Source organism: Pseudorca crassidens, chromosome 10 (assembly GCF_039906515.1).
Source record: "Pseudorca crassidens isolate mPseCra1 chromosome 10, mPseCra1.hap1, whole genome shotgun sequence".
NCBI classification, from domain to species: Eukaryota; Metazoa; Chordata; class Mammalia; order Artiodactyla; family Delphinidae; genus Pseudorca; species Pseudorca crassidens.
In genome coordinates, this window is record NC_090305.1 from 107,245,248 (window position 1) to 107,271,476 (window position 26,229).

Below are 26,229 nucleotides of genomic sequence, written 5' to 3' on the forward strand. Positions count from 1 at the left end.
TCAGTGGAAAAAGCAAGGGCCTTTTTCAATTAACAGTTTGGGCAAATCGCCAACCCGCTGAAATTAAATAAAATTAGATTCCTGTTTCGTGTTCTAGATGGATTAAAGATTCAAACGTAAAATGAAACCATGAAAACACTAGAAGCATGTTCCAGTGAATATTTATGTAATCTTGGGGGTGAGGGAGAACTTAACATGAAACCAAAGATTAAAACAATAAGGAAAAGGTAACGGGTTTGACCAGAAAACATTTCAAAACTTCATTGTGTCAATAACTACAAACAGATCGTCTCTTTAGAAATGGACTAGAGCGGCTTTGGCTGCAACCCTTTCCAAGCTCTCATCAACACAGGAAAGCAACAAAACTCGCCACATTCATCCAGGCAGCAAATTTTCATCTATCGCTGTGAAAAAAGAGAAATAAAAACAGAAAAGCCCCTGCCGGAAGGGAGCTGACATCTACGATGAGAGCCAAACAAGTGAGGTAAACGAATGAAAAGACTGCCCACTGAAAACTCAGACGGAAACCCAAAAGGGCGACTCTGGAGAAGCCGCCAGTGAAAAGGCAGGGCGACGGCTGCCATCTTCCTGCGCTCCTGCAGGTGGTCATTTCAGAGGCACCACCCTTCCAAACCCTTTTAACCCTCTTCAGTGTGTTTTTGTCTCCTTATGCTACTTACTCTGCTTACTTTTGCTTACTTTGCTACTTCCTTGAAAGGCTGCATGTTCACAGCGGGTCACACACACAATTGCAGATGAACGTGTGATTTCAGATTAGGAGGAAGTGTTCCTGATTGTAGGTGGTCCCTGGAGGAGTGTTTTCAATTTTAATCGTTTTCTATTGATTTTAAGGTCTATGAGGAAAGCACTCGTATTCCGTGTGTGGGAGACCTATGGCATTTCCTTTCAAATAAGTATGTTTAAGTAGGGAGTTGATTTGAAAACCAAGGTTAAGTGCACGATAACACACTTGGTTCAAGCACATGGCCAAAGTCACGACCTTGGCGAGGGAAGCGACTGCTCTCCGGGACACGCTGCTGTGGGCAAGGGGCCGCCAGAGGGCTTGCTCCGCCGTTTCAGGACCTCCAGCGACAAGCACTGAGGGGTGAGGGGACACAGTGAGGAGGTGAGCAGGACGGTGGGGCTTGAGCTGGGGCGCTGGGGCGGGGGAGAAGCGTCCTTGTGGAGGGACTGAAAGCACCCGGGGGTGGGTTAGAATGAGGGCGTCTCGGCTGCGGGGAGACCCTTGGAGGAGGTCCCTTAGAAGGACCCTTGGCCCCTGGGGCTTTGAAGGCAGGCTCTGATGCCGGGCTCCTGGGCTTAAGGTGCCAAATGGCTCTGTGCCTCTGTTGGCCCAGGGCACAGGCCCGGCCGCCCGTCCACGCGGGGTCACGTCCACATGGAGGTGGGGGGTGGGGAACCCGCAGCCCGAGGCCCCAGATGGAGGTTCCCCCCTCCCCGGAGCTGGCGCTGCGTGGAGTCAGCTCCCGCCCTGAGGGCGCAGGCACGTGGCTCCCTGGTCCCATGTCAGCTCTTCCCATCGGTCTCCTCCCACTCAGGGTCCCGGAGCTCACCTCCAGGACACCCAGGTCCCTGCCCCAGGGTCTGAGGCTCTCCGGCCCTGGGAAGACGGGAGCAATACCCGCTCCTTTTCCCACCTGCCCGGGGGGAGCGCGAGCCACCCCCAAAGGCCAGCTGAGATGTTGTCCGGCTGGACCCTGCTTCCCCGGGTGTGAAACCAGACGGGGTGCCTCGGCCAACATTAACGCTGCAAGTGACGGGTGTGTGGCGAGTGGTGAGCAGGAAAGGGTCAGGGCGAGTCTAAGGAAAGGAAGCCTCTCACAGATCGTGTTTTCAGACAGAGCCACAGCCCTGTCACCCAGTCTTTCGTTTCTCTCTCCCTCCCTCCTTTTCTGTTTTTAAAGAAATTCAGTTCAGCACTAGAGTTGACAGCAACACTTCAGTAACTCATGGCACAATCTCCCCTGTGCAGACATCACAGAGGCAATGCTTGTGAAACACAGAAGTTTCGACAGTGCTGGAATTGGAACTATTGCTCAAGGTCCATCAGAAGCTCCCGCGCCATGTGTGCTGGCTGCGTGTGCCACAGCTGCTTCGCGCCCACCTCCAGCCTGCGCTCTGGGCGATGGGTGTCCGGCTGGCGAGGGAAGCCCAGCAGGCTGCTTCATGGAAGGACAGTCAGACCACAGGATCCGGAGACCCACCCCCGGGACAGCAGGGGCTCCTGGAAGCACGGAGGTGCCAAGAAATGGTTGCGGGGTGGGGCAGCCCATTCACCGTTCACCCCCGAGCGTCAGCCTGGGGGCTTTGTGCTTCAGTAAATGAGCTAAGTGGGGTCTCTGCAAAGATCAGGGAAGACAGAGGACCAAAGAAATTAAGAAAGTTGGCAAAGAACTCTACTCACAGAGGAAGAGCTGTCTGTTGAAATGACGACTACAAAAACAAAATGTAAATTTCAGACAGCATTTGCACAGCTATCTCAATAAGATTCTAGAAAACCTGGGAATCTGTGGAACAAGATATTAGTGGTAATAAGACAACAAGCTGAGATTAAATGGGAGATGCTGAGGGGCAGGCAGGAGTGACACAGGACATGGGTGGGCTTCTAACTCTTCATGTGGAGACAGTTCCAAGCCTGCAGAAGAACGTGTGGGAGTGAGGACAGTACAGAGACACTCTCTTCACCAAGAGCGACCTGTTGTTAACATCGGGCTACACTTTCATCATCATCTCCTGTCTCCCTCTGAACTACAAGAGTAGGACAGTCCGCGAAAAGTGACAGATTTAATCCCGTGCTTCTCCTGGTACAATAAAGCCTCCTGCCCAGAGCACGAGGACCAGGGCGCAGAGGATGAAAGCGGAGAGACCAGGGATCCCAGGGACCAGATGATTTTGAACTCGGATGATGCCTAGGTTCGGAAGCTGGGACGGTGCGTACACTCTGTGCCTGTGACGCTCTCCAGGGATGGAGGCTAGCCCCCCACAATCAAACACATCAACATCCCTTACGGCCCTCGAGAACATTCAGACCACAGTGGCTCCAGCCATTCCCATCAGGTCTGGCCACCACATGAGTCCAGGTCAGTTCAGGGTTTTCTGGCGAATGGTTATGGGCAGAATGTCCATTTTCAGAGCCTTGTGGACATGGAGGTGCGGTTGAGGCACTGTGGTGGGTCCCCGTCCCCCGGCGGAGCAGACGTTCCAGAAGACCCAGGTCAATCGATACAGGATGCAGTAAACAGGACTCTCACGCGGGGATAAACATCTCAAGAAAGCCGGCCGGGAGGGTGAGAGACAGAGTGGGCTCCTCCGGCCGCGGCAACGGGGAGGTCCCGCTGAAGTGGGACCCCAGGGCGTCACACAAACAGCACGGGGGGGTGGGTAGACTCATCAGGAACCTGTGGACCCCGGCGAGGCAGGGGATTCCAAGAGGGGCGTGGCCTACTCAGAGATGGTTTAAAAGGTTCAATATCTGCTGGGTGGCAGAGGCGGATGTGGGGAGAGAAGCAGAAAGTGAGGGACAGAGGATAGATTTCGGAGGCTGAGCCGCCAGGGAAGAGTGAAGGAAGCAGAAGACTCAAACGGCTTCTCAGTTTGGGGCCGTTTTCTTTTTTTCTTTTTTTTTTTTGCGGTACGCGGGCCTCTCACCGCTGTGGCCTCTTCCATTGCGGAGCACAGGCTCCAGACGCGCAGGCTCAGCGGCCATGGCTCACGGGCCCAGCCGCTCCGCGGCATGTGGGATCTTCCTGGACCGGGGCACGAACCCATGTCCCCTGCATCGGCAGGCGGACTCCCAACCACTGCGCCACCAGGGAAGCCCCAGACATACACTTTAGATGTCAGGTCATTGTTTTAAAAAATCAAACAGTAAAAGAAGGTAACAGTAGCTCAGGCTGTCACGTAGCTCAGTCAACCCTTAGAACAACGTTGGGCAGACACCGCCATCACTCCCCTTACAGACCGTGGCTTCCACAGCCCCGGGTAACATAGCTCAGGAGTGGCAGCTGGGAACCAAATCCAGCCCTTTGTACTCAGGCCTGTGCCCCCAGCCCGCTGCCTGTGTGCTGTAATCAAAAAAAAAAAAAAAAAAAGACTCATCCGGGAGTTGTTGGGTGAAAAGTTGTCCACGTTTGTGCCTCTAGCGCCCGTGGCCAGACCAACCGCGTCCCTCCCTGTCGCCACTCCTTCCGCCCAGAAAGGTGATCAGCTTCACAGCCTCGCCTGCACCACGGGGGGCTCACACCTCTCCTGTCTGTCCCCCGATGGGGCTTTAACGATCGAGACCTGTCCCCTGGCGGCTGACCACCAGGGAGCCCACAAGGCAGGCCTAGAGCTTCCATCGCAGGTTTGGACACGTCACCCAGAGTTGCCCCTCTGCTCGAAACTGAAAGTAGTGAAGAAAACGAACACCTCAATGTTTAAAAGAAGGACAAAGAGTTGAACAGATATTGCACCAAGGAAGATATGAGGATGGCAAATGAGCGCATGAAAGAATGCTTAGAATGAGGCAGCTTTAGGCCCGCGATTTCATTCTTCAGAGCTGTTTTGACTGTTCCAGTCCTGTTGCGTTTCCATGTGAGCATTAAAACCAGCCAGTGTCTAGGAAAAAGGTTGCTGGGAATTTGAATGAGATTGCCTTGAATCTATGGATCAATCTGGGGACAAATGACATCATAATAATGATGTCTTCCAAGCAAGGAACCTCCGAGACTCTCTGTTTATTTAGGTCTCCTTTGAGTTCTTTAAAAATGTTTTGCAGTTTTTAGCCTCTTAGATTTATCCCTAAGTTTAATATTTTTTGTTCTACTATAAATGGTGCTGATTTTTTCTTTCAATTTCTGGTTGTTGCTAGTATAGAGGAATTGATTTTTGTTTATTGATTTGTATCCTGCAATCCTGCTAAACTCACTTAATAGTTCTAGTAGCTATTATGTATATTGCATTGGGTTTTCCACATAGGCAGTCACGTCGTCTGCAAATAAAGACGGTTTTACTTCTTTTCCAAACTCAACGCATTTTGTTTCTTATTCTTGCTTCACTGCACTGGATAGAACCTCCAGCACAAAGTGGGCTAAAGTGGTGGAAGTGGACCTTCTGTCTCTTTCTGGTCTGAGGAATTTAATGGTCTTCCACCATTAAATACAGCGTTAGCGGTGGCCTTTATCAGACAGAAGAAGTTCCCTTTTTTCCTAGTTTTCTAAGATTTTTTAAAAAAATCTGATAGGATATTGATTTTTTCAAACAGTTTTTCTGTTTCTACTAGATGGTCATGTGGCTTTCCTTACTTAATCTATTAATATAGTGACTGTTTTTTTCAAATGTTAAATGCACTTGCATTCCTGAGACAGGCTTTGTCGACTTGGCTGCCCTAAACAGCGCTCTGCAGGATTCCCTTTCGAGAATGTCTCCAGTTAGGGTGGCTGAAGACAGAAGCCTTCTGTGGTTTAAGCGGCCCAGTGTGTGGACGGGACGGAGAGATCATAGCACACGTTCAGCCCAGTTCCTCAGTCCCGCAGACCCCGCTGGCGATGTCGGGACTGCAATTCCTTCATTTGACCCTCAGCCCCATAGGAAGGCAGGAAGGCCCAGCAGCCAGTATACCTGCTGGGCAGGTGAGCAGACTGGGACCCGGGGTGGGGGGAGAGGGGAACTTATCCCTGCAGGTGACAGCCAGAGAGGGCGGGAGCTGGTGGCAAGGCCTCAGTCGGTGGTCCTCACCTCCCCCTGCCTTCTGAGCGCTCCCAACACTGGACCCAGGGGAGCCGAGCCTCAATTCCCATTGGTGGCAGGTCCGAGAGGAGTAACCTCCATGGGCGCCCTGAAACCTGAAGCTTGTATTGGCAAGGGTCCTTGTCAACCCCCATGGACCCGACGAGGCATCTGAGGCTCCAGGAGCAGGGACACAGCGGAGAAGCCACGTCCTGGGGGTGCGGAGCCCCTCAAAGCGCTCAGGCCTTGGCTCCCGGCCAGAGCTGCGCCCCGCACACACAGAGATCTGCAAGGCATACAGAAGGCTCAAAACACATGCGTGAACATCCCAGAACGTTTAGCAGAGAAGCACCCGGCTAGCCCGCGGCCAGGCGGCGCCGCACGCATGGGGCCAAGTGAGGACGTAAGTGGGTCCCCAGGAGAGAAGGGGGTGTGGCCCACGCCCCCCTCCGCGCGCACCTGCGCCGGGCGCTGCGCCGCTGCTCCGACTCCGACCACCCGGTTGCACCTCCCGGGGGTGGGGGTGGGGGTGGGGGCGGGGGCGGGGGCGGGTGGACGCCGCCGCGAGGAGCGTCCGCGCACCTTTACGGAGTGCCGTGCAAGAGCGGGTTGCACAGGTGCGTTCGCGGAGGTCACGCAGCCCCGCCCGCCGCCTCAGCGTCGGGGGCGGATTCTGTGTTTGCTTTCCATCCTTTTCTAGGGGCTCGGTCCCTACGCGCAGCTGAAACGAAACAACCCGCGTGCAGCTGCTGACTCGACCCCACCGGCGCCCTGAGAGGTGAAAGAGGCACCTTCAGCCGCCTCCGCTCCCTCCCCTCTCCTTCCCGCCTCTGCACAGCTCGCGCTTGGGACTTACATGTTTATTTTCATTCTTCCATGGTTACGTGGATTGACTTCCTACTGCCGCCGCTGCAACACATTCCCACGACCGCTCACACTTCTGAAGTCAGAAGTCCTAGAATCAAGGCGTCGGCAGGGCTGGTCCCTCCTGGAGGCTCCAGGGCAGAAAGTCTCCTGCCTTTTCCAGCTCCTGGAGGCGCCTGCGTCCCTTGGCTTGTGGCCCCTCCTCCACCTGCAAAGCCGGCGGAATAGCAGCGTCCAACCTCTCCCTCTGACCTCTGCCCCCATTGCCACGCCTCCTTCTGACCCGCTTGAAAGGACCCACGTGATTACCCCGGGCTCACTGGATAATCCCGGGTATCTCCCTGCGTCAAGATCCTTAACTTGGTCACACCTGCGGAGGCTCCTGTGCCCCGTAAGGGAACGTACTCCCAGGTTCTGCAGATTAGCACGTGGACAGCCTTGGGGCCATTATTCTGCCGACCACACTAACTGTGTAACTTTAAACAGTATGTTTAACCTCTGTATCTTATCCCGTCAATTTTAGCAAAAGCTCTTGCTACCACCCACGTCATTTGCTCAACAAATATTTGTTCTGGGAGCTGGGCTCACAGCACTGAACAAAACAGGCAAAACCCCTATTCCGGAGGAGTTTATGTTTTAGTGAGGAAGACAGATAATAAAATGAATGAGTGAGTAAATTATGTTCCCAGCACAGTTGATTTTTGGATGATGATTTGGCAAAAGTTATGTGCCTGCCCTTTGACCCAGCAAGCCCACCACTAAAAGTTGTGTGTGAAGCTGTGTGCAAAGTCTGTTCTGTTTCATATCATTACTTATCGCAGCAAACACGTGGGAACAATCTAAAAGCTTATTAATGGTAAATAATTTACCATTAAATATAATTGGTAAGTAAATGGTGCCCAGAAACCAGAATTCATAGCTCAATGTGGTGATATTTATTCTAGGATTTGGGCTTACAGCAAATCCTGTGCCGTGGAGCACAGTCTACGAACAAGTAAACCATGTGGTCTAAATTGCTTTTTTCAAGGCGGAGACTTCTCTGGGGGACAGGAGACCTCAAGCATTGCACGCCTTCCGGTGCTTGTCTAACTGGGCCGGAGCCAGACTGGCTTAACGTGACTACCTGTCCACTGAGGACACTTGCTTCTCTTCCTGTAACAGTATTTGGCGTCTGCATTCAGATTTTAAAAGCCGCTTGCCGTTATTGACTCACAAGCACGTGCTGCCTTTTCTCTCTGGAGTCGGATGTTTCCAGGGAGGCGTCTTGGTCCGCCGGCCTCTGACGCGACCTTGTGACAAAGCTGGGAGACCCCGCTCCTCACTGTTCCCAGAGCCACCCCATTCTGAGGCTGCCCTGGGTTTTACAGGATTAGCTCAGCTCCGAGTCGAGGCCTGTTCACAAAACCGACACAGGAACCAGCAGGAAGAGCAGCCCCGGGGCCAGGCTTGGGTCTCCGCCCGCGGCTCCTGGGGTCAGAGCGCATGAGCAGGCCGGGGAAGGACCCAGGGCGGCCGGAAGCCTCCTGGGTCTCAGCATCCAGACCTCCTTCTACAGGGGCTCCCCTTGCAAGGCCCCCAGGGCCCCTCCCCCTGAGCTGAGTACCAGCCCAGAGTGCTTATCTGGACGCTCCTCTGCTGGACGCCCTCCTTGGCGTCTGAGTCGCTCTCTTGTCGGTCGTGCAGCGAGTCTGCTGTTTCAAATGTGCTGACTTACTGCATCTTCTCACAGCCCTTCACACAGGGGGATGTACCTGAGGTTCCACGAGGCTGCGGGCTCACCCAGCCTGGACGCCACTGTCCCCTCTGTGACCCACCGCCATTCTCCCCTGGCCCCCTCTCCCCGGTGGGATATTGTCTTGGTTCTCCACTTGCCTTATGTGTGGGCAGAGCTAAAATTATCGTTATATCATTTAGTTATATATCAGTGTATTGTAATCATATTAGTATATATGTTACATGTTAGCGTGTTATATATTAGTATAGTACATACGTTATGTATCAGTATATTAAATGTTACGTATTAGTGTATTTATTATACATGTATTACTACATTACCAATGTTATGTACCAGTACATTATATGTTATGTATTTGTATGTCGTGTGTTATATATTTGTGTATTATACATATTGTGTATTAGTGTATCATACATGTTATTATTAGTGTATTACAGGTGTTAGGTATCAGTATGTTATGTTATGTACGGGTATGCCATATGTTATGCATTCGTGTATTATATATGTTGTGTATTAGTGTATCCTACATGTTACATATTCGTATGTTATACATGTTATGCGTCAGTATCTATGTCGGTTGACCCAGACTCTGATCCGGAGCCGCCAGCTCTCAGTCCCCTGCTCTCTGCCCTCCACAGCTGTCTCCCTCATGTCCCTCCTTCGTTCACCACCAGGTTCTGGAAGGTCTGTGTGAGTTCGTCTCCAGGGCAGCACGCCTACCGCAGGTTTTGGTTCTGCTGCTGCCCTTTTTCTTCCCTTGAGATGCCCCTTCATCCCTCCCATCGCTCTGCCTACCCCGTCCTGGCGCTCTCCTGTTTCTGCCTGGGATCTCTTCGTGCCCTCCCAGGAGCCACGGGACTTTTCACCTGTTGGCGACTACAGGAAACCTCCGCAGATGCCTTTCTGGTCCCGCCGTGGGCCTCCGAGGTGTGCGTCTCTGTCTTCTGAACGCTGCTCTCTAGGCCACCATCCGTGTGTTCCTCACAGCCCCCTGGCGTCCAGTATCCCTCTTGCCTGACCTCAAATACAGCAAGATCTTTTCAGCCTTGGTGTTTGTCAGAGCCCGACCTTGCCCCACGCTCGGGCCCTCACACGCCGTTCAGAGCCCCCGTCCCACGGCTGCCGAGCAGACAGCAGGCCCCTTCCCGGCAGCTCCTCTGCTGTGCCCACTGCCCAGGCCTGCAGGACCCTGAACGATGGAGCATAAGGAGAGCTACAACCCCTGCAAGCCCCGACCCCGGACCTTTCTGCTTCTGCCCCCCAACCCCGTGGCACTTGTATGGACTCTGGGCCCCTCCGGGCATAGACGATGGTGACATCACAGGGTTTGTTTCTTGTTTACATTCGTCCGTATGAGGCAGGGACCTGCCGTTTGCGGTCGTGCTGGTCACACAAAGCGCCTGCAGGGTTTCCCCTAGTGACACCCTGCTGTCTCTGGAGGCCTGACTGGTGGTCCCATACCTGCTGTGACACCCATTCTGAGAACGTGGACAAAGCCACGGGGCCACCACGACTTACCCGCTGGGCGGGCGCACGGCCGAAGCCGCACCCCTCCCCTCCGCTCCTTTCCCCGTCATGGAAGCCCCAAATTTAGCTGTGCTCAGAACCTGCCAGATTAAGGCTATGTTGTCCAGCTTTCCTTGCAGCGAATGAGGCTGTGTGATTAATCCTGGCCGAAGGGACATCAGTGGACAGGCCTGTGCCGTGTGTGGGGAGCACAAGCCCTGGACTGCTCTTTGCGGGCGGGTGCGGGGCCCCCGGGGCGCCAGGCTCGAGGGCAACGAAGAAGGTGCCCGGGAGCCTCAGGGCTGTTTCAACGGAGAAAAATTCGCTTCCGCGGTGCTGGGGTCTCTTTGTTGCGGCAGCCCAGCCCACGCTGCCTGGCACGGTCTCCGGAGATGTGCCTCCCCGGCCTCTGCCCGCCGTGCGGGATGGCCCCATGCAGGGCCGGGCGGTGCCGGGCTGCTCAGGCTGGCTCTCTGCTCCGCAACCTTCCAGAGTCCTATTACGAACTGTTGTGGGTACGCTGGGCCTGCAGGCCAAGAAAAACACTCCTCTTCCGGCCACACAAGTCACAAAGGGTGACAAAGGTGGTGGCGGGGGTCTCCCAGAGGTGGCCAAGCCAGGAGCCTCCACAGCGCTCTGGACTCTGTGGCGCTGCCAGGGGCCACGGCACAGGACAACCGAGGCCCGGCTCCCGGCCCTCCGTCCGGCCGACTCAGGCTCACGCCCTGGAAAGGGTCTTCGCGGCTGTTCTGTCAGCAGCAGGCTGCCACCTGGGGCTGTCACGCCCGTTCTGCGGGGTCAAGAGGCTCAAGAAACTCCCCCAGAGGGTGGGCGAGGATCAAGAGGGGGTCCTCGTCACCACCGTCCCTCCCCTCCGCGCCCCTGGCCAGCGCAGACGCCCAAGGGGGTCTGGAGCCCAGGCAGAGGGCGATGGCTTCACCACCCGGCACACACGGCCAGCCTGGCTTCGGCCCGGACAGAGGGCCAGCCGGGGGGCCGCGGCTCTGAGTGGGTGGCTGTTGGGGACAGACACCGAGAGCAGGTGAGCGGTGTCCCGGGTCAGTGCCCAGCCCCACACGTCTGTGTGCTCACGGGCTCCTCCAGTGTGACCATCCCGGTGGCCCGTGGCCCTCTTATCTAGGCTCCACTGCTTCTTTATGGATGAAGAAAGCTCTACGTTAATGCACCTGGAAATCAATGCCTCGCTTCCCCACAGCATGTTTGGCCACAGAGAGTACGTCCGGTCAGGGTCAGAGGGCAGAGGTCACAAGGCCGAGTCCTTTCCCCAGGACCAGGGCCAGTCGGGATGGGGTGCCCATTCTCAGATGGTCTGTGCTGTGCTGGGCACACCTGCCCGCTGCACCGACAGGAAAGACAGCTGTAGCGAGAGGTTCCCAGGTCAGCGGGGACGATGGCCTCCACCTCAGTAGAGGCATAGAGTACCCGTGCAGACATGCACACGTACACACGCACACGCCTTGCTCCACATCTCCGCTGCAAACCCACGGAGCTTCGCCACCTGCTCCAGGTCCGAGGGTGTCACTGAGAGCCCCCTGCCCGACGTGCCTCAGGCCCCGGGAAAGGACGGCCTCCACGTCGTGTGGACAGAGAACTGGGCAGCCCTCTCGCTGTGGTGCCCAATGCGGCTGCCCTGCCCCTCCTTGCTAGCTCTCGGCCCCTCCTTGCTCTCTGGTCCCCGCCGGCCCTGCTCCCAGCCCGCCAGGGCGTGCAGATGGGTCCAGGCCTCAACCTCATCTCCCAAGAGCTCGGAGCAGCTGGGCTGCGTCGAGGCGGCAGCCTAACCCCATGCACTGGCCATCCCCCCCTCCACGCGCCCCCCCACCTCCAGCGTCTGCCTCCGCCTGGTCAAGACTCCTAATCGGTTCAGAAATCGCAAGTGGACATGACGTGCCATCTCCTGGAGGGGTTCGAGGGGGGAAACGGTCTGCTCCACACCCCCGCCACGGTGCACACGGTAAGTGCATGATACATGCTCCATGCACACAAGGTGGGAAGTACCAAGCCAGGGTCTCAGACAGGAACTCGGGAGCGGTGGCCCTGTGTGCGGGACCTGGCCTGCGGTCTCTTCCCACAGTGATGCTGGGATGGGGCGGCCGTGGGTCTGTGGAAGGGAGGCGGCCCTCCAGGAAACCAGAACGAGCAGAGACCCAGCCCATGGTGTGGAAGTGGGGCTGTGGGGACCCTGCACTCCTGGACCAGGGGCTGGACACCCAAGCAGCCTTTGTATCCCTCCGGGTACACGCCACGGTCCCCTGAGTGATGCAGACACGGAGACTCAGCCCCAAATCACGCCCGTTCCTGGCAGAGCAGAGGGAAGCAGCACACGAATGCCACAGTTATCAAGGTCTTTTTTCTTTTTATTGGCAAAGTAAATATATTTTTATGAAGGACCAAAGAAAATATATATAACTGTAACATATGTACACCAGCTTATAGATTTTATTTCCAATTTACACAATGCTGACATGTTATTAAAAGATTTGCTGTAGCGGCACCTATGTACACTTTATTTACACACATTCATAGGATGTGAAATAACCTCTCAGAACAAGCTAGTTCATTTGATATTAATTTCTACACAAAATAAGGAATGCGTTTCTAAATCAGGTTTTGGGAGGCTCTGTCTAGCTCTTCCACACGCAACGCAGCGGCTCCCCTCTCCTCTTGAAGGTGACCCTGGAGGCTGCCGTCTGGATTTGTCTGGAAACAGGATGAGGGGCTGAGCCACACCGGTACCGTCGCCCTGGGGCAGACCTGCATCTGTCCGTCTGCCCTGCACACTTAACTCAAGCACATGCACTGCCACCTCGCTGAGAGGGGGCTTGTCCCCCAATCCCACATCCACCCGGAGGCCAGGTCCTGCACCCCAGAGCTCCCCACCGTAGCCTCCAGGGGTCAGGCCAAGGGAGGCATCTTGGACAAAGCCACGCTCACACTCCATTGCAGCCCCGGACGTCTGGCCTACTTCCTTCTTCCCAGCACGGCTCCCTCCGGGAACTGACATTTCGAAACTGCACACGTCTTCGGCCCCAGCAATCGAGCGCTAGCCCTGGCCCAGGCGGGGAGCCCAGCGGGAGAGCGGCCGGGCCGCAGGAAGGCACTAGGGCCCCCAGGCCGCCTCCGGGCCCCCCCAGGCGGGGGCGGGTGGAGGCCTGGGTCCGCATCCCCGGGCTCCAGAAGGGGGCCTGGAAGATGACAAGTCCCTCTGAAGGAGGCCAATAACTTGTTGCTACAAAGTACCGGGCGGGGCAGGTGGTCGGGCGGCTCCGGCCGGGTCGGGGTCAGGGCCGAGGCGCACGGCTGCTGCGGGGGAAGCGGTGCACCTTGACGTGCTTGGACAGGTGGTCGCTGCGCGCGAACTTCTTCTCGCACACGGGGCACTGGTAGGGCTTCACGCCCGAGTGCGAGCGCCGGTGCCGGGACAGCTCGTCCGAGCGCGAGAACCTGTGGGACAGGGCGGTGAGCGGCCGCACCACTGCAGCCCCCGGGCCGGAGCGCTCGGGATCCGCTGGGAGGGTTGCTGTCCCCCCCTCCCCCGCTGCCCCTCCGGCCCCTCCAGGGAGGCGAGAGCAGCCGACAGCAGGCCTGTGCCCGTGCTGGCGCCTGAGGGCCGCTGGTGACCCCACAGGCCCCCGACTGCAGGTGCACCTCAAGCCCCCCTTACACCAGAACTTGGGGCTCCTGTGAGTGTCCGCACGGGCAGCCCTCCCCCGCGAGAGGAGACAGGCCCGGGGACGAGGCCCCTGCCCAGCCCTGCAGGGAGCTCCCAGCTCCTCTGTCGCTTCCGCCACGGAAGAGGAAGGGCCCTCAGACTTGGCCCCCACGACCCCTGGACCCTACTTTCCTAAAAGCTGGGCCCCCTGAGATGTCCCCAAGCAAAACTGCACCCCTGCGAGGTGTTCCTGAGGGTTTAAATGGTTTCCCTGCAGCCTTCCTATTGTGGCCCCCACCAGCGTGGGAGCCCAGAGGCCACTGGGGAGAAGCAGCTGCTAGGGGACCCGAGCTGACCACAGGGCTTAGCTGTCGTCACTGACTTCAGGCACTCCAGGCTCTCCCCACTCCCGACCCTGGGCCAGGCAGTGAGACCCCACCCTCCCTACACACGCTCTCCTCCTCTGTGCTCTGCCTACACGACCTGCCCTTGGCCTCTCTCACTCCAGGACATATGCACGTACTGTTGTACTGTTCCCTGTCTGGAATGCTCTTCCCGCCGACCCATCCCTTAGAGCGCAGCTCAAATGTCACTTCCTCAGGAAAGCCCTCCAGGACTGCATCCCATCCTCAGCTCCCATGGCACTGGGCACTTCTCTTTTCTGGCCCTGGCCACTGTTGCAACTTCAGTTTTCAACTTTTTGATGAATGTCAGTCTGTGCCACTAGACCGTCAGCTCCATGACGAAAGACATACACGCCATGGCCGGCCCAGTGCCAGCGCATGGTAGGTGTCCAGTACATGCATTTATGCGAAAGAGCGGACACGGCGGCGCCCTTGGGAGGATAGAAGCTGTCAGTCAGTCCTCTCCTGCCCCAGAACACACATGCACACGATGCACACTGCGTACACATACATGCCACACGTGTGCACAGCATGAACACAGGTGCACGCACTCACACGTGTGCACACCACAAAGATGGATATGTGAACACGTGCACACGTAAGGACATGTGAACAGGAGCACCCGGCCCAACAGCCCTGTCCGTGGGCCACGCGCGAGGTAGGCGACGTGGCGGCCCGGAGCCGCTGTCCCCCACCCAGCCCAGGCCGGGACTGGCAGCCCACCTCGGGCCTGACCCTGTGTGTGGAAGCCTTGGTCCCACAGCCTGCTGAGGGCCAGGACGGTCCAGCAGCACAAGCCCAGGGAAGGCTCAGGTGGAGGGCAGGAGGGCCTCAGCACCAGATGGGGAGCCCGGCCCGGCGTCCCTCAGCCCCTCCGGTGCCAGGGTCCTGCCCCACGGCGCGATGCGGCCAGGCTTCTGTGCTTGGAGGCTGGCGCTCCACCTCCCATCCCAGGGAGCCAACCGGGGCAGGCAGAGAGCAGTGCTCTTGGCTACCTTTGCCAATAAGGAACTGGCCCGTCTGCCAGGTGAGGAAACTGAGGCTCAGAGCAATGAGTCCCTGATCCAGGGTCACCAGTGACAGAGCAGCCGAGGCCAGAGCGAAGGTCCTGCACAGCGCCCTGCCTGCCCTGCTCCCCGCAGAAGGCCTGGCCTCCTCCACAGAGCCGCGCCAGGCGGCGTGCGCCACTGCAGCCCCGTGCAGGCGGGGAGCGGCATCAAGGCTCCTGGCCGTCAGGGCCCGGGCCACCTGCCCCCAGCGGAGCCAGGCCTGCCCCAGGCGAAGGCTCCAACAACGCACCCTCCCGGCCAGGGAGCCGGGACCGGCCTCCCTGGACCGACGCCAGCACAGCGAGGGCTCGAAGGGGACGAGGGGCTTGCTGGGGTCCCAGAGCCGGTGGGGTGGCCAGATGGCTCAGGCCCCCCCACCCCAACGGTGAGCCTGCGTGGCCCTGAGCAAACTCGCCACCTGTCCTGGGCCTCAGAGTCCGTCCTCTCCCGTCCAGTGAGGTCCTTGGGATTCCTGCCCACCTCCCAGGACTTGTCTCAGAGGCCAAAGTGGTGACACAACGGCCACAGCGGCCTCTCATCAGGGGGGTGCTTGGGAGGGGCAGGTAGCCGAGGGACATCCAGGCCTGAGAAGAGCTGTTCCCAGACACACACCCCCTCCTCTCCCTGTAGCACAGGGGCCCTGAGAAGCCCCCCGCCGCACCCCCCCACCACTTTCTCCCATATGGCAGCCGTCACGGGAAGGGGCCAGGTGGGCAGGAAGCTCTGCTACCTACTGCCTGGACCACCCGGGCACGTCACCAAGCTCTCTGAGGCTGCTCCTCCTGGACACAGGGAGGGGCAGACTGGCCGCAAGGACCGCGAGGGTGCAGAGGCCAGGAGCGCGGAGGGCGATCGCTTGACGGCTGTGAGCTGGGCCCTCTTGAGTCACGACCATGATCGGTGCTGCTGGGGTGCAGGCCAAGGAAGCGCAGGGGTCCAGAGGACGCTCCGGAGCCGCCCCTCCGTCAGCCAGGAAGCCACCGCTGTGCACGGTCAGGCTAACGGTGCCCCAGGGTCATGCAGTGCGCGACCTGCCCGACAGCACTCGGGCTCTGCGACTGCAGGGAAGGGTCGTGGCAGCGGGGCCGCAGCTTCGGATGCTGTCCCTGGCTCTGCAGCCTCAGCCTGCCAGCCTCCTTCTGGGCCCTCCCGCTACGTGGGGCTGCTGGACGTCGTTAGTATCCCTATTAGCTGCGGCAGGAGAGCACTCTCTGTGGATGAACAGGACTTCCCGCTGCACGGAACTGCGTCCAGGAGTGAAGCAAGGAAATCTCTGGGAAGGTGGCAAACAGCTCTTCCTGGATGGTGAGATCCAAATAGGGACAGTCTGGCCCCAGCCCCTTCCAGGGCGCCGGAACCAGGCCACTACGGGGAAAGAAGAGGGCGTACTGGGCTCAGGACCAGACACCGCAGGAAGGGGCGGTTGGTGACCTGGGCCAGTGATGACCTTGGGGGACGCCATTCACGGCCCAAAGGTGTGCCGGGCAGGGCACAGGACACGACGCCACGGCCAGAACCAGCCCCAGAGGAGGAAGGGTCAACTGCTCGCCAAGACCACCAGGAAGAAGGGAGGGGTCTGGGGGCGGTGAGCTCCCCCCACGGAGGGCAGGCCTGGCTCAGGGCAAGGTCCACCCCCCACTGGAGGTGTGGAGGGGGCTGCAGAGACATCCTGAGGCTACAGGCGGGCTGAGGGCCTGGCTCTGCCACGTACCAGCTGTGTGACAGTGGACAACTTCCTGAACCGCTCTGGCCGCAATTTCCCCCTCTCTAAAATGGGACGACAGGCTGATGCCTACTTGTGGCCTTGCAGCACGGTCAGGAGCTTTTGTTTCGCTGTTGCCACCCCTCCGCTCTGTTCTCCCGGCCCATACGCTGGGGCCCGGCACCTGACAGCCTTGGGGAAGAGATGACTGACATTAGGTGCCCAGGGGGAGGGAGAGGGCCTGGGGCTACATGTGGGAGAACTGTGCTGGCCACAGCGTGGGTGGGTCGTGCTCTGTCCCGGCGGGCACATGACTTGATCATTCTGGGCTTCAGCGTCCCCCTGTGTAAAATGTGATGGTGCCGACACATCACGGGGCTGTTGGGAGGCCTCAAAGAGCCCGTGACGTGGGAAGGACAAAGGCAGAACCATCGCAAGACTGACGACAGCTACCACTGAAGGAGACCCCCGGAGACACGGGGCACAGAGAGGGCCGAGCACGCCTGCGCTGCGGAGGGGAGGCTGGCGAGCAGACCGTGTGCCCGTGGGCCAGAATGAGGAGTTTGGACAGGAACCTGAGTGCACCAAAGTAGGCCTAAAGGCCAGAGTAGGTAATGAGCCCCCCGTGGAAGGAAGTATGCAAGCAAGTATGGGGATCTGTGGAGGGAATTCCAGCTCTGAGAGTCTTAGAACAGTGCCTGGCATTCCGTGAGTGCTTGTGAGCTGGTGACTGTCATGTTATCCCCTGTCCTGTCCCGACGGAGCTGCCCCAAAGCCCATCTATCCTCCCACCCAACTGCTGGAAGGACTCCCTCTACCTCTGTCCCTCGGCTGGAGGCTATGAGCATATTTAAGGGACACTCACGTCACGTGCACATTCCCAGGGGTTCAGGATCCCTGAAGACCAACCAGGGAGAAACAGCCCTTCCAAGGGGCGGGCGCCCTCAGCTTCCGGCCAGGCAGTGCGTCTGCCACATGTGACACCATGAAGGCCAGACCCAGACCTGGGAGAAGCTCCAGGAGTGGCTGACAGCAGGGACGGCTCCCAGGGGGGTCCGGGGAGAGCTCACTGTGCCAGGCACCCACCATGCCTGCCCCTGCCGAGGGGGTCCTGGGCAAGACCCGTGCAAGGGCTCAGACAGTGGCAGAGCTGAGTCCCCACCATACAGCTCCTCCCATGGGGAACTCAGTCCCTCTGAGGCCACCGTGCCGGGGCTGAGTCTGCCCCGCTGTAAAGCACTGTGGGCTGAGTGTCCCGTCTACTCTCTGGGGCAGCCCAGAAGGGCACAGGTCCTCTCCTCCTGGGGAAGCGGGCCGGCGGGTGGCCTTGACCAAGACCACACCTTCCCGCCCTGAGGCTCCACCCAGCCTCACTCTGAGCGGAGAGGCCCCTTCCTAACAGTCAGCAGTGGCCGGGGACGGTGGCCGGGAACGTGAGGCTGCCCCATGTCTCCACAGCCTAGCCCCGCCACGAGGAGAACGCAGGCCGAGCCCTGTGAGTCTTGGGTGCCTCTGACCCGGAGTGCCACCCACGTGGAAGCCGGGCCGAGCCCCTTCCGGGTCCTTCTCACACTCTGACCTCGTATGAGAGCGACCGCACAACACCTGGGAAGGGGTGCTGCTGTGCACCCCTGCACGCACAGCCCTGGCAGGCAGTGGCAGGGAGCAAGTCCTCACTTTCCAGATGGGAGACGGAGGCTCGCCCAGGGGACCACTGGAGGGCAACGGTTGGAGCGGCAGATCGGGGCTGGGGCTCCGACCTTCGCCACCAGCTGCCCCACCCCAGGCGTCAGGACGCCCTCTCCTGCAGCTGAGCCCCTGCATGGCCCCGAGTCTGACCACTGAACACGGCACCCCGCCAGCCCACAGGCCCCACAAGCTGCCCCGTAAGTACACCCGGCCGGGAGGCGGGAGGCCCGCGGGGCTGGGGCTGGGGCTGGGGCTGGGGCTCTGGAAGAAGCCCTCAGGTCTGTGGGCGCCTTTGGAAAAGTCCCTTCTCTGGCCAGCTCAGCACTCCATGGCGAGGGGCCGCCAGCATCACATCCAACACTCAGGTCACAGCTCCCAGCCACGCCACAGCCTTGGCCAGCCGGGACTCTGCGGCCAGCACCTCTGCCCAGGGGGCCAACTCTCAGATGAGATCCCAGCAGGAAACAAAAGCTGCAAACTGTCCCCCGTGTGCTGCGTGCACCCACGCACACACACGCCCAGGGTACAAACGTGCCACGCGCACACGCACCATCACATTTGGTCACGCAGCAGAGACCCACGTGGAGACGGCAAGGTGCACACACGAGCCCGCACACACAGCCACACGCCCCTCGTGAGGTCCGGTTCTGCACACGGAAGAGCGTGCCTGTTGTTACACGCACACACACGCACACACACGCACACACACACACACACACACACGGAAGCTGCACCAGTCAAGACCCAGACTGTGTTGGCAGCACACGCACCTCCTGGGCAAGCCAGCTTCCTGCAGGGAGGGTGTCCTAAACAGGGGAGAGCCGCCGGGGGCACCCCTGAGCGTGTCGGCTCCCGACCTGCTGCCTGAGCTTCAGGAAAAGGTGGACGTGCCCTCCGAGAAGGTGGGCCCCCCGGGGGCCTGGGGGAGAGCCACAAGGGTGCCGCCCAGCTCGGCCTCTCATGGGCTGGGGAACCCTGGGCAAGCCCCCACCCTACCCCTTGGAGAGCCGGTTCCCCCACGGTGCCGCCCCCACCCCCACCCCTTGGAGAGCCGGTTCCCCCCGCGGTGCCACAGAGTCGAGAGCCTGGAAGGAGTCCCCGCCCACGGTGCAGCACCCCTAGCCTGGTCCTCGCTCTTCCTTGGCCTTTCTGGCTTCCCAAACCCACCGCCAGGTACCCCGTGCGGAGCACAGCCTAGGTGCCCCAGGACCCTGTAAAGACAGCTGGCGCCTCTGGTCGGGCTGTGACTTCTCTGATCTGACGCCTGGCTTCAAGTCCCTTCTGCAAAGTGGCGCGCCCTTGGGCAAGTTACTTAGCTGCTCTGAGCCTCTGCTTACTCAGCCGTAAAGGAGAGTAAGGGTGGTACTTACCCTTGGGGGCACCCCGAGGCACGAGGAGCGGTGCACACGGCTGCAGCCGCCCTGCACTATTCTGAGCTGCCCTGTCACTACCACGAGAGCCCTTCTGCGTGGCCCAGCCCCTCTCCTCCAGCACGGGCGCAGCCTTACCTGGTCACCGTGAGACTGCAGACCAGGGATCTGGAGGCACCAGAAAACCTCTGGGCGGTGTGCCAGCTCTGGCCCTGCCCCTGCCCACCCCTCTCTCCCCTTCCTAAGCAGCCTTATCTAAGGGTGGGGAGCGTGGCCTCGACAGCACAGCCGGGAGCGTGGAGACACCCGGCCTGCCGCCGCCATACTGACCTCCAGCCGCAGCCCGGCCAGGTGCAGGCGAAGGGCTTCTCCCCCGTGTGCCGGCGCAGGTGGGCCTTGAGGTGGCTGCTTTTGGTGTACATCTTGCTGCAGCCGGGGAAAGTACACTTGTGCATTTTGATGAGTTCTGCCGCCGGATTCTTGGGGAACTTCTGGCCCATGAGGAGGCCGGCGGAGCCGGGCCCCAGGGGTCCCGACCCAATGGGCTTGGCGGCGATGGGCACAGGGGCGATGCGCACGAACTTGGAGGGCAGGTTCAAGCTGGAGGAGGGCACCGCCTGGGGCACCAGCGTGAAGGTTTGCCCCTGGATGTTGACCAGGAGCTGGGCCACCTTGACGCTCTCAGCGGCCTGCCCGGGGGAGACGGGCTCGGCGCCAGATTCCTGCTTCACCTGCACCGGCTGGATCTGCAGCAGCACGGGGATGGGGCCGTCGGGGGCGGGACCCCCACCCGCGCTCTGGCTGCCGCCCACACCAGCTCCCGGCGGGGGGGCACAGCGCTCTCTCCCACTGGCCCCAGGATGGAGGTAGCTCCTGTGTGGCCCGGCAGAGAGCTGGCCGCGGGCCTCCAAGTCCTTGCTGTTGCTTTCTGGGGCCTCCTTCACCCCTGGTTCCATGTTCTCCTCCAGAAACTCTTCGATCTCCTCCAGGGTGGGCTGGAAGGGCCTCGGGACGTCATCGGGGTCTCCCACAGGAAACTCGGGGAAGGAGAAATGCTCCCCCTTCACAGGTGCCGGTGCTTTCCGCCAGGTCCCCCAGGCCATGGGGCCGCCGTTGGCCCCAGCACTGCCACCACTGCCGCCGCCGCCCAGCGTGGCCTGGGACAGCAGGAAGTCCAAGATGCTGTCCTGGCCCTCGGCCCCGGGGCCGCCACCGTAGCAGGAGCAAAGGGCTTGCGAGTCAGGGCTGGCACAGGAACAGAGGCTGGAGGCGTCACTGTCGTCCTCCGAGAGGGGCGAGGGCAGCATGTGGTATGCCCGTCCGCCGGCCAGCCTGTCACCCAGGTAACCAACGGGGTACTTCAGCGACGAGAAGGTCTCGTCCACTGGAAGCAAGTGGTCCACCATGCTGGCCTAGCCGTGCTGGGGGCGGCTGCGGAGAGGAAGGAGGAGGCCCAGTCAGGAGGGCAGCGCGCTCACCCGCCACCTTGGGGGCGCCTGACCCCACTCTGTGGCCGGCCACAGCCGCCCACTGCCGAACGTCTGGGTCCTGCGTCCATCCTGGCTCACGGGAGAACTCTGTCTGCAAGAGTGTTTTCTGAAATTGCACCACCTGTTTGCAAAAGTGCTCTCCAAGCCCATTGCACAACCCGGCTCTTGTGGTTGCACAGAGATTTTCCAGAACAATTCTGGGAAGGAACATGCGTGTGTCTGCAAGTGACTGGGTGTGAGTGCACGGGAGGGAGAGGGTGAGCGTGTGAGGAGGCCCTCGGCACCCCGAACAGCCAGGCGGCACCCCCGTCCAGCTGAGCAGAGTCACTGCCATCCCAAGGACAACCGACCTCAGCCTCATTCTTGCAGAATCACTGGAGGGGGTAGGAGAATGGCCACCTGCCCTCTGACCCCGTGCTGCTGCAGCTTGGGTAGGGTTTCCAGATTAAGCAAATAAAAATAAAGGCCACCCAGTTAAACCTGAAACTCAGATTCTAAAGAATGAGCAACTTTTTTTTTTTTTTTTTTGCTGTACGCAGGCCTCTCACCGTTGTGGCCTCTCCCGTTGCGGAGCACAGGCTCCGGACGCGCAGGCTCAGCGGCCATGGCTCACGGGTCCAGCCGCTCCGCGGCATGTGGGATCCTCCCGGACCGGGGCACGAACCCGTGTCCCCTGCATCGGCAGGCGGACTCTCAACCGCTGCGCCACCAGGGAAGCCCTGAACGACTTTTAATATGTGTGTCCAAACGTTAGATGGGGCAGGCTTAAAGAATTATTTCATCTGAGATGCAAATATAACTGGGCAGTTTGTATTTTAATCAGGCAAGTCTAGTCGGAGGCAAAAAATTAGACGCCCTCACGGGCTGTTTCCCCATCTGAAGGGGGACAGCCCCCCACCCCCCAGTTCTTGGACCCCTCCTGTCTCAGCTGCCTGCTCTGTGAATCAGGGAAGGCAGGGACAGGCCTTCACAAAACGCTCTCAACGGGGCCGGCACCTTCCCCGGGGCTTTCCTAGCGGTGCAAGGGCCAGGCCCTGTGGCGGTAGCCCGAGGGAGCAAAAGGCACCCAGGTCCCGGAGCCCAGCTATTATCTCCTTTGACTTCACAACTGCCTGCTGCATGGAAAATAAGACCCCTTGGGCTGCACCCCGTGGATCACTCACCACCTCAGGAAGGCCCAGCTCATGCCCGTCTCCCTACTGGACCAGGGGCTCCATGAGGGCAGGCTGGGCCGTCGGGTCGCAGCTGTGTCCCCAGCTCCTGGTGAGGCAGCTGGTGCCCAGGAGGGGCTCAGAGAACGTCAGCAGAGAGGAGAGGGGGAAGCTGAAGGCCATGCTGGGTCCGGTGTCCAAGGAGAGTCAACAGTGTCTGGCTGTGACAGGGCCACCTCTGCGGACCTTTGTCCCCACCCAGTGACCATAGCGGGGTGTTTGCTGAGGTTGAGGAAAGGGTGTTCTGCACCCAAAGCCAGAGAGCCTCTGCTCCCTGGCATCACGTCTGCACCCACCCCCTTGCTCTGTCGTGAGCACCAGTCCTGCACCTGGCACCCAGCACTGCCCAACGGTCAACAGGCCCAACCAGGGGCAGGGACCTCCCAGAGCCAGGTCATCATTAGTGACCTTGGGCAAGGCCTCGCTCTCCCAAACCTCATTTTCCCATCTGTTCCATGCTCTGATGACCGTGTCCAGGAAGCTAAGGCAAGGTGACAAGTTTGCACCCAGGGCAGTTTTGCAGGAGAACGTTTGGCCTTTTGGTTTTAAATATTCAGCTAAGCATTTAAAACTGGGAGTTTAAAAACATACACTATTCACCAAATCGGGTGCTGAGAAGGAATGAAAATGCCAGATAATGTGAAGAACAGAGTCCACACTCAGCCTGAGACCCCCCCCCTCCCCTGTCGCCCACGCTGAGCTCCTGCCTCTGCAACTTACCAGCTGTGTGACCTTGGGCAGGTGGCACAACCTCTCTGTGCCATGTTTTGGATGGGGATCCTGCCAACTGTGCCTAGTTCCTGGGTTTTTGTACCACCAATGAGCTAACACACGCTGAGCACTCACTACAGGGGCAGGCGTCCATGCAGATGCCCGTCAGGACTAGTCTTCAGGGTTAGCCTCAGTGGGTGAGTATGTGGTCTTTCTGCCCCTCTGCTGTGATGCTTAGGAATCCGGGGACTCCAGCCTTCCTGGAACCAGGACTGAGGCGGTAAGGGGCAGATTGGGCCGTGTTCCTGCCCTTGAAACTCTCCCCTGAAATGTGATCACTAACTGAATATTCCATGATATTAAGGAATTACAGTTAATATTTTTAACTGTGATGATGTATTGTGGTTGCTACACACTTTTCAAAGGACGCCTTACATTTTAGAGATATAAACTGAGGTATTCACAGATTAAATGATACCAAAGAAATAGAGGGGGAAATAAATAAGTAGAGTAGGGCGGGGTAGGAGGAAACTTACAGATTCCCAAGGAAATGGGACCCAATCTCGTCCCAGCACCCCAGCACCTGGACCCTGCCCATCCGCCCCAGACCTCAGCTCCACCTGCCCCGCTCGCACTGGCTGTGCCCCAAGCTCACCAGCTTCATGGCCTCAGGCCAGGGCCCTGGCTGTTTCCCCTCCGTGGACCCCTCTTCCCCAGCACTCTAGGAGGGAGTACCTTATTTAGATCTCAGCTCATAAGTCACTCCCCGTGGGACCTCCCTGATCACCCTCGGTTACACCACCCCACATCGCAGTCTTCCTAACAGTCGCCACTGCCTGAAACTATCTTAGTTATGTATTTGTGTACCTCATTTTCTGTCTACCTCCCCACCAGAATATAAGCCGTTCTGACTGTTACCCCAGAGTCTGAAACAGGACCTGGCAGAACTTTGCTGACTGAGTGAAAGGGCTGGGGCCGGGGTGGGGAAGCAGCAGCCGACCGCCTGGGTCCTAACGCAGGGCTCATCGGCCTGGGTGGACGCAGGCACTGAGAGCCCAGTAGGGGCTGCGGGGTGCCGGGCGCCGGCCCTGAAACACAGCAGCACGTGGCACGGCGAGAGACGCAGGCTGCGTGCAGGGGGAGGGACGCCCTGTTCCGGACTCCGCCCCTCCCCGGCCCGGCCAGGCCTGCTGTTTATCCTCCCGGGGACACAGCGGCTGCAGGAACAACATGTAATTGATAACAAGCCCAGCGCCGGCCAAGGGCCTTCCATTGGGTCAGCGTGAAAATCACGGGGGCGGCGGGCGGGGGCCGCCCTTCAAAATAAGAGTCTCCACTCCCGCGCCGCCCCGCAGGCCCCAAAGTCGCGAGCCCAGCGTCCTCGCACCTGTGGGGCGGCGGGGCTCCCCACGAGCCACCCGGCCCTTGAGGGGAAGTGATTTCAGGGGCTCAGGCACTTGGGGATTTTGTCACCCGGGCCAGAAAACAGCGGGGGTGGGGGGAGGTCCACAGGGGGCCGACCGAGGGGAGAGAGAGCGAGCGGACCGTTGCGGCGAGCGGGGTGGCTTCCCCGCTCCGCTAACCGCGCGGGGGTGCGAGTTCCTGCCGTGTGACTGCGTGTGCGGCCCGTGGTGAGAGCCGGGAGGGGCGTCCGCGACACGCTCGCGCGTGGAGCCGCGTGGTGTCCCCGCGTGAGTGGGAACGTGTGTGGGAAAGGGGGGCAGGGGGAGCCTGGGGCGCCGCCCGCGGGGCACCGAGCCCTCGGCCCGTGCCCCCTCCCGCGGGCCGGCTGCGGTGACCGACAGTAACCCCTCCGCCCCTCCCCGCCGCGCGCCCGCCCGCCCGCCCGCCCGCAGGCCCCGTCGCGCCCGCCATATGGGAGGCCGGCCCGCGAGACGCGCACGGACACGCGGGGCCAGGCGCCTAGGCAGCGGGCCAGCCGCGCGGGGAAAGTGCCGGTGGGCACGTGGGGTCGCTGACCCACCAGCCTGTCCGCCCCCGGCCCCGCGCGGGGCTACCCCGCTCCTCCGACATTTCCTCCGACGCTCACGAGGAGCCTGGGACAGCCGTGCGGGCGCCCGGCCTGGCGTGCAGAGGCCCGCCCGCGCCCCCCGAGCTCCCCTGCGCCCCGCCAGCCCTCTGCGCGCCAGGCCCGGTCCACTCGCGTCCGTCCTCGCCGCGCCGCTCCCACCTGAACTCGGCGCACGGCCGGCCGGCGGCCAGGCCCGGCGGTCCCGGGGCCCTGCGGGCTGCGCTGGGGGCGGCGGCCGCGCGTCCTGCACTCGCTCTTGGTCGCCCCGGCCCGCGTCGCTGCGGCGGAGCCCCCGCCGCCGCCGCCCGCTCGGCGCTCACTCCCGGGCTCACGTGACGCGGCGGGCGCCGGGAAGGCTCGCAGGAGGCTCGGCCCCGGGCGCGCGCCCCATTGGCCAGCGCCGCGCGTCACGCGCCCCGGCCCCGCCCCCTCCGGCCCCCTCCCTTCGCAGTGGACTCGCGGCGGCCGCGGTGTCCGTTCCCGAGGCTCTAGCCCAGGTGAGAACGTGGGGCTCCGAGAAGGGCCCACGCGGGGTGGGCGCCGCGGGGCAGCCCCGGCCCGACCCGCTCTCCCCGGCTCCCATCTGCAACCCCGAGCGGGCCAACAGGTGAAGCCAGGACTTGTCGGGGACGCTGCTGGAGAGATGCAGGCGGGTGTCCGGCCAGGTGAGCCTCCCGCTCCCTCGGGAGAGCGCGCTCGCTGGAGTCCGCAGCAGCCCCTCGGGGACAGGAAGCACGAGGCGCAGAGTGAGCGGCCCAGGAGACACGTGAGCTGAGGGTGCCGCTCACCCAGCGCGCCCTTTAACCACACCTGTCGGATCCTCAGGCAACATTCTACAGATGAAGAGAAGGACTCTGAGGCCGTGGTCCTCCCAGCACACAGCTGGTAAGCAGGGAGGAGGGGTGAGCAAGCCCGTCCGTCTGCCCCGAGAAGGCATCTTCCGGGCAACCAGGATGGTGGGCAGAGAGCGCCTTCTACGGAGTTGCATCCTTTCCCTTCCTGGCTCTGGAGGCGGAGAGCGTTTCCGTTCCTCCCCAGAACACTGCTAGAACCGCAACTGATA

The 26,229-nt window shown here is 60.2% G+C and overlaps 1 protein-coding gene across 2 annotated transcripts; it reads right to left on the reverse strand.

The window, feature by feature from the left end:
* Positions 1-12,192: 12,192 nt before the first annotated feature.
* On the reverse strand, positions 12,193-25,483 carry KLF15 (KLF transcription factor 15). 2 transcript variants are annotated; one of them, XM_067755737.1, is made up of 3 exons: positions 25,326-25,483; positions 20,053-21,153; positions 12,193-13,300 (listed from the first exon to the last, which is right to left on the reverse strand). In XM_067755737.1, exons 2-3 carry the CDS (start codon positions 21,126-21,128, stop codon positions 13,138-13,140), a joined length of 1,239 nt encoding a protein of 412 aa, XP_067611838.1. In that variant the 5' UTR covers positions 21,129-21,153; positions 25,326-25,483; the 3' UTR covers positions 12,193-13,137. The 2 variants fall into 2 exon arrangements, with proteins under 2 accessions (XP_067611838.1, XP_067611839.1); XM_067755738.1 differs by lacking the exon at positions 25,326-25,483 and adding an exon at positions 22,376-24,924.
* Between the last annotated feature and the right edge of the window lie 746 nt (positions 25,484-26,229).

Excerpts from the sequence above, each read along its gene's own strand:
- KLF15 (XM_067755737.1), bottom strand. The coding sequence starts at position 21,128 with ATGGTGGACCACTTGCTTCCAGTGGACGAGACCTTCTCGTCGCTGAAG. Across the intron at positions 13,301-20,052 it reads TGGCCGGGCTGCGGCTGGAG|GTTCTCGCGCTCGGACGAGC; the intron begins GTCAGTATGGCG and ends CCTGTCCCACAG.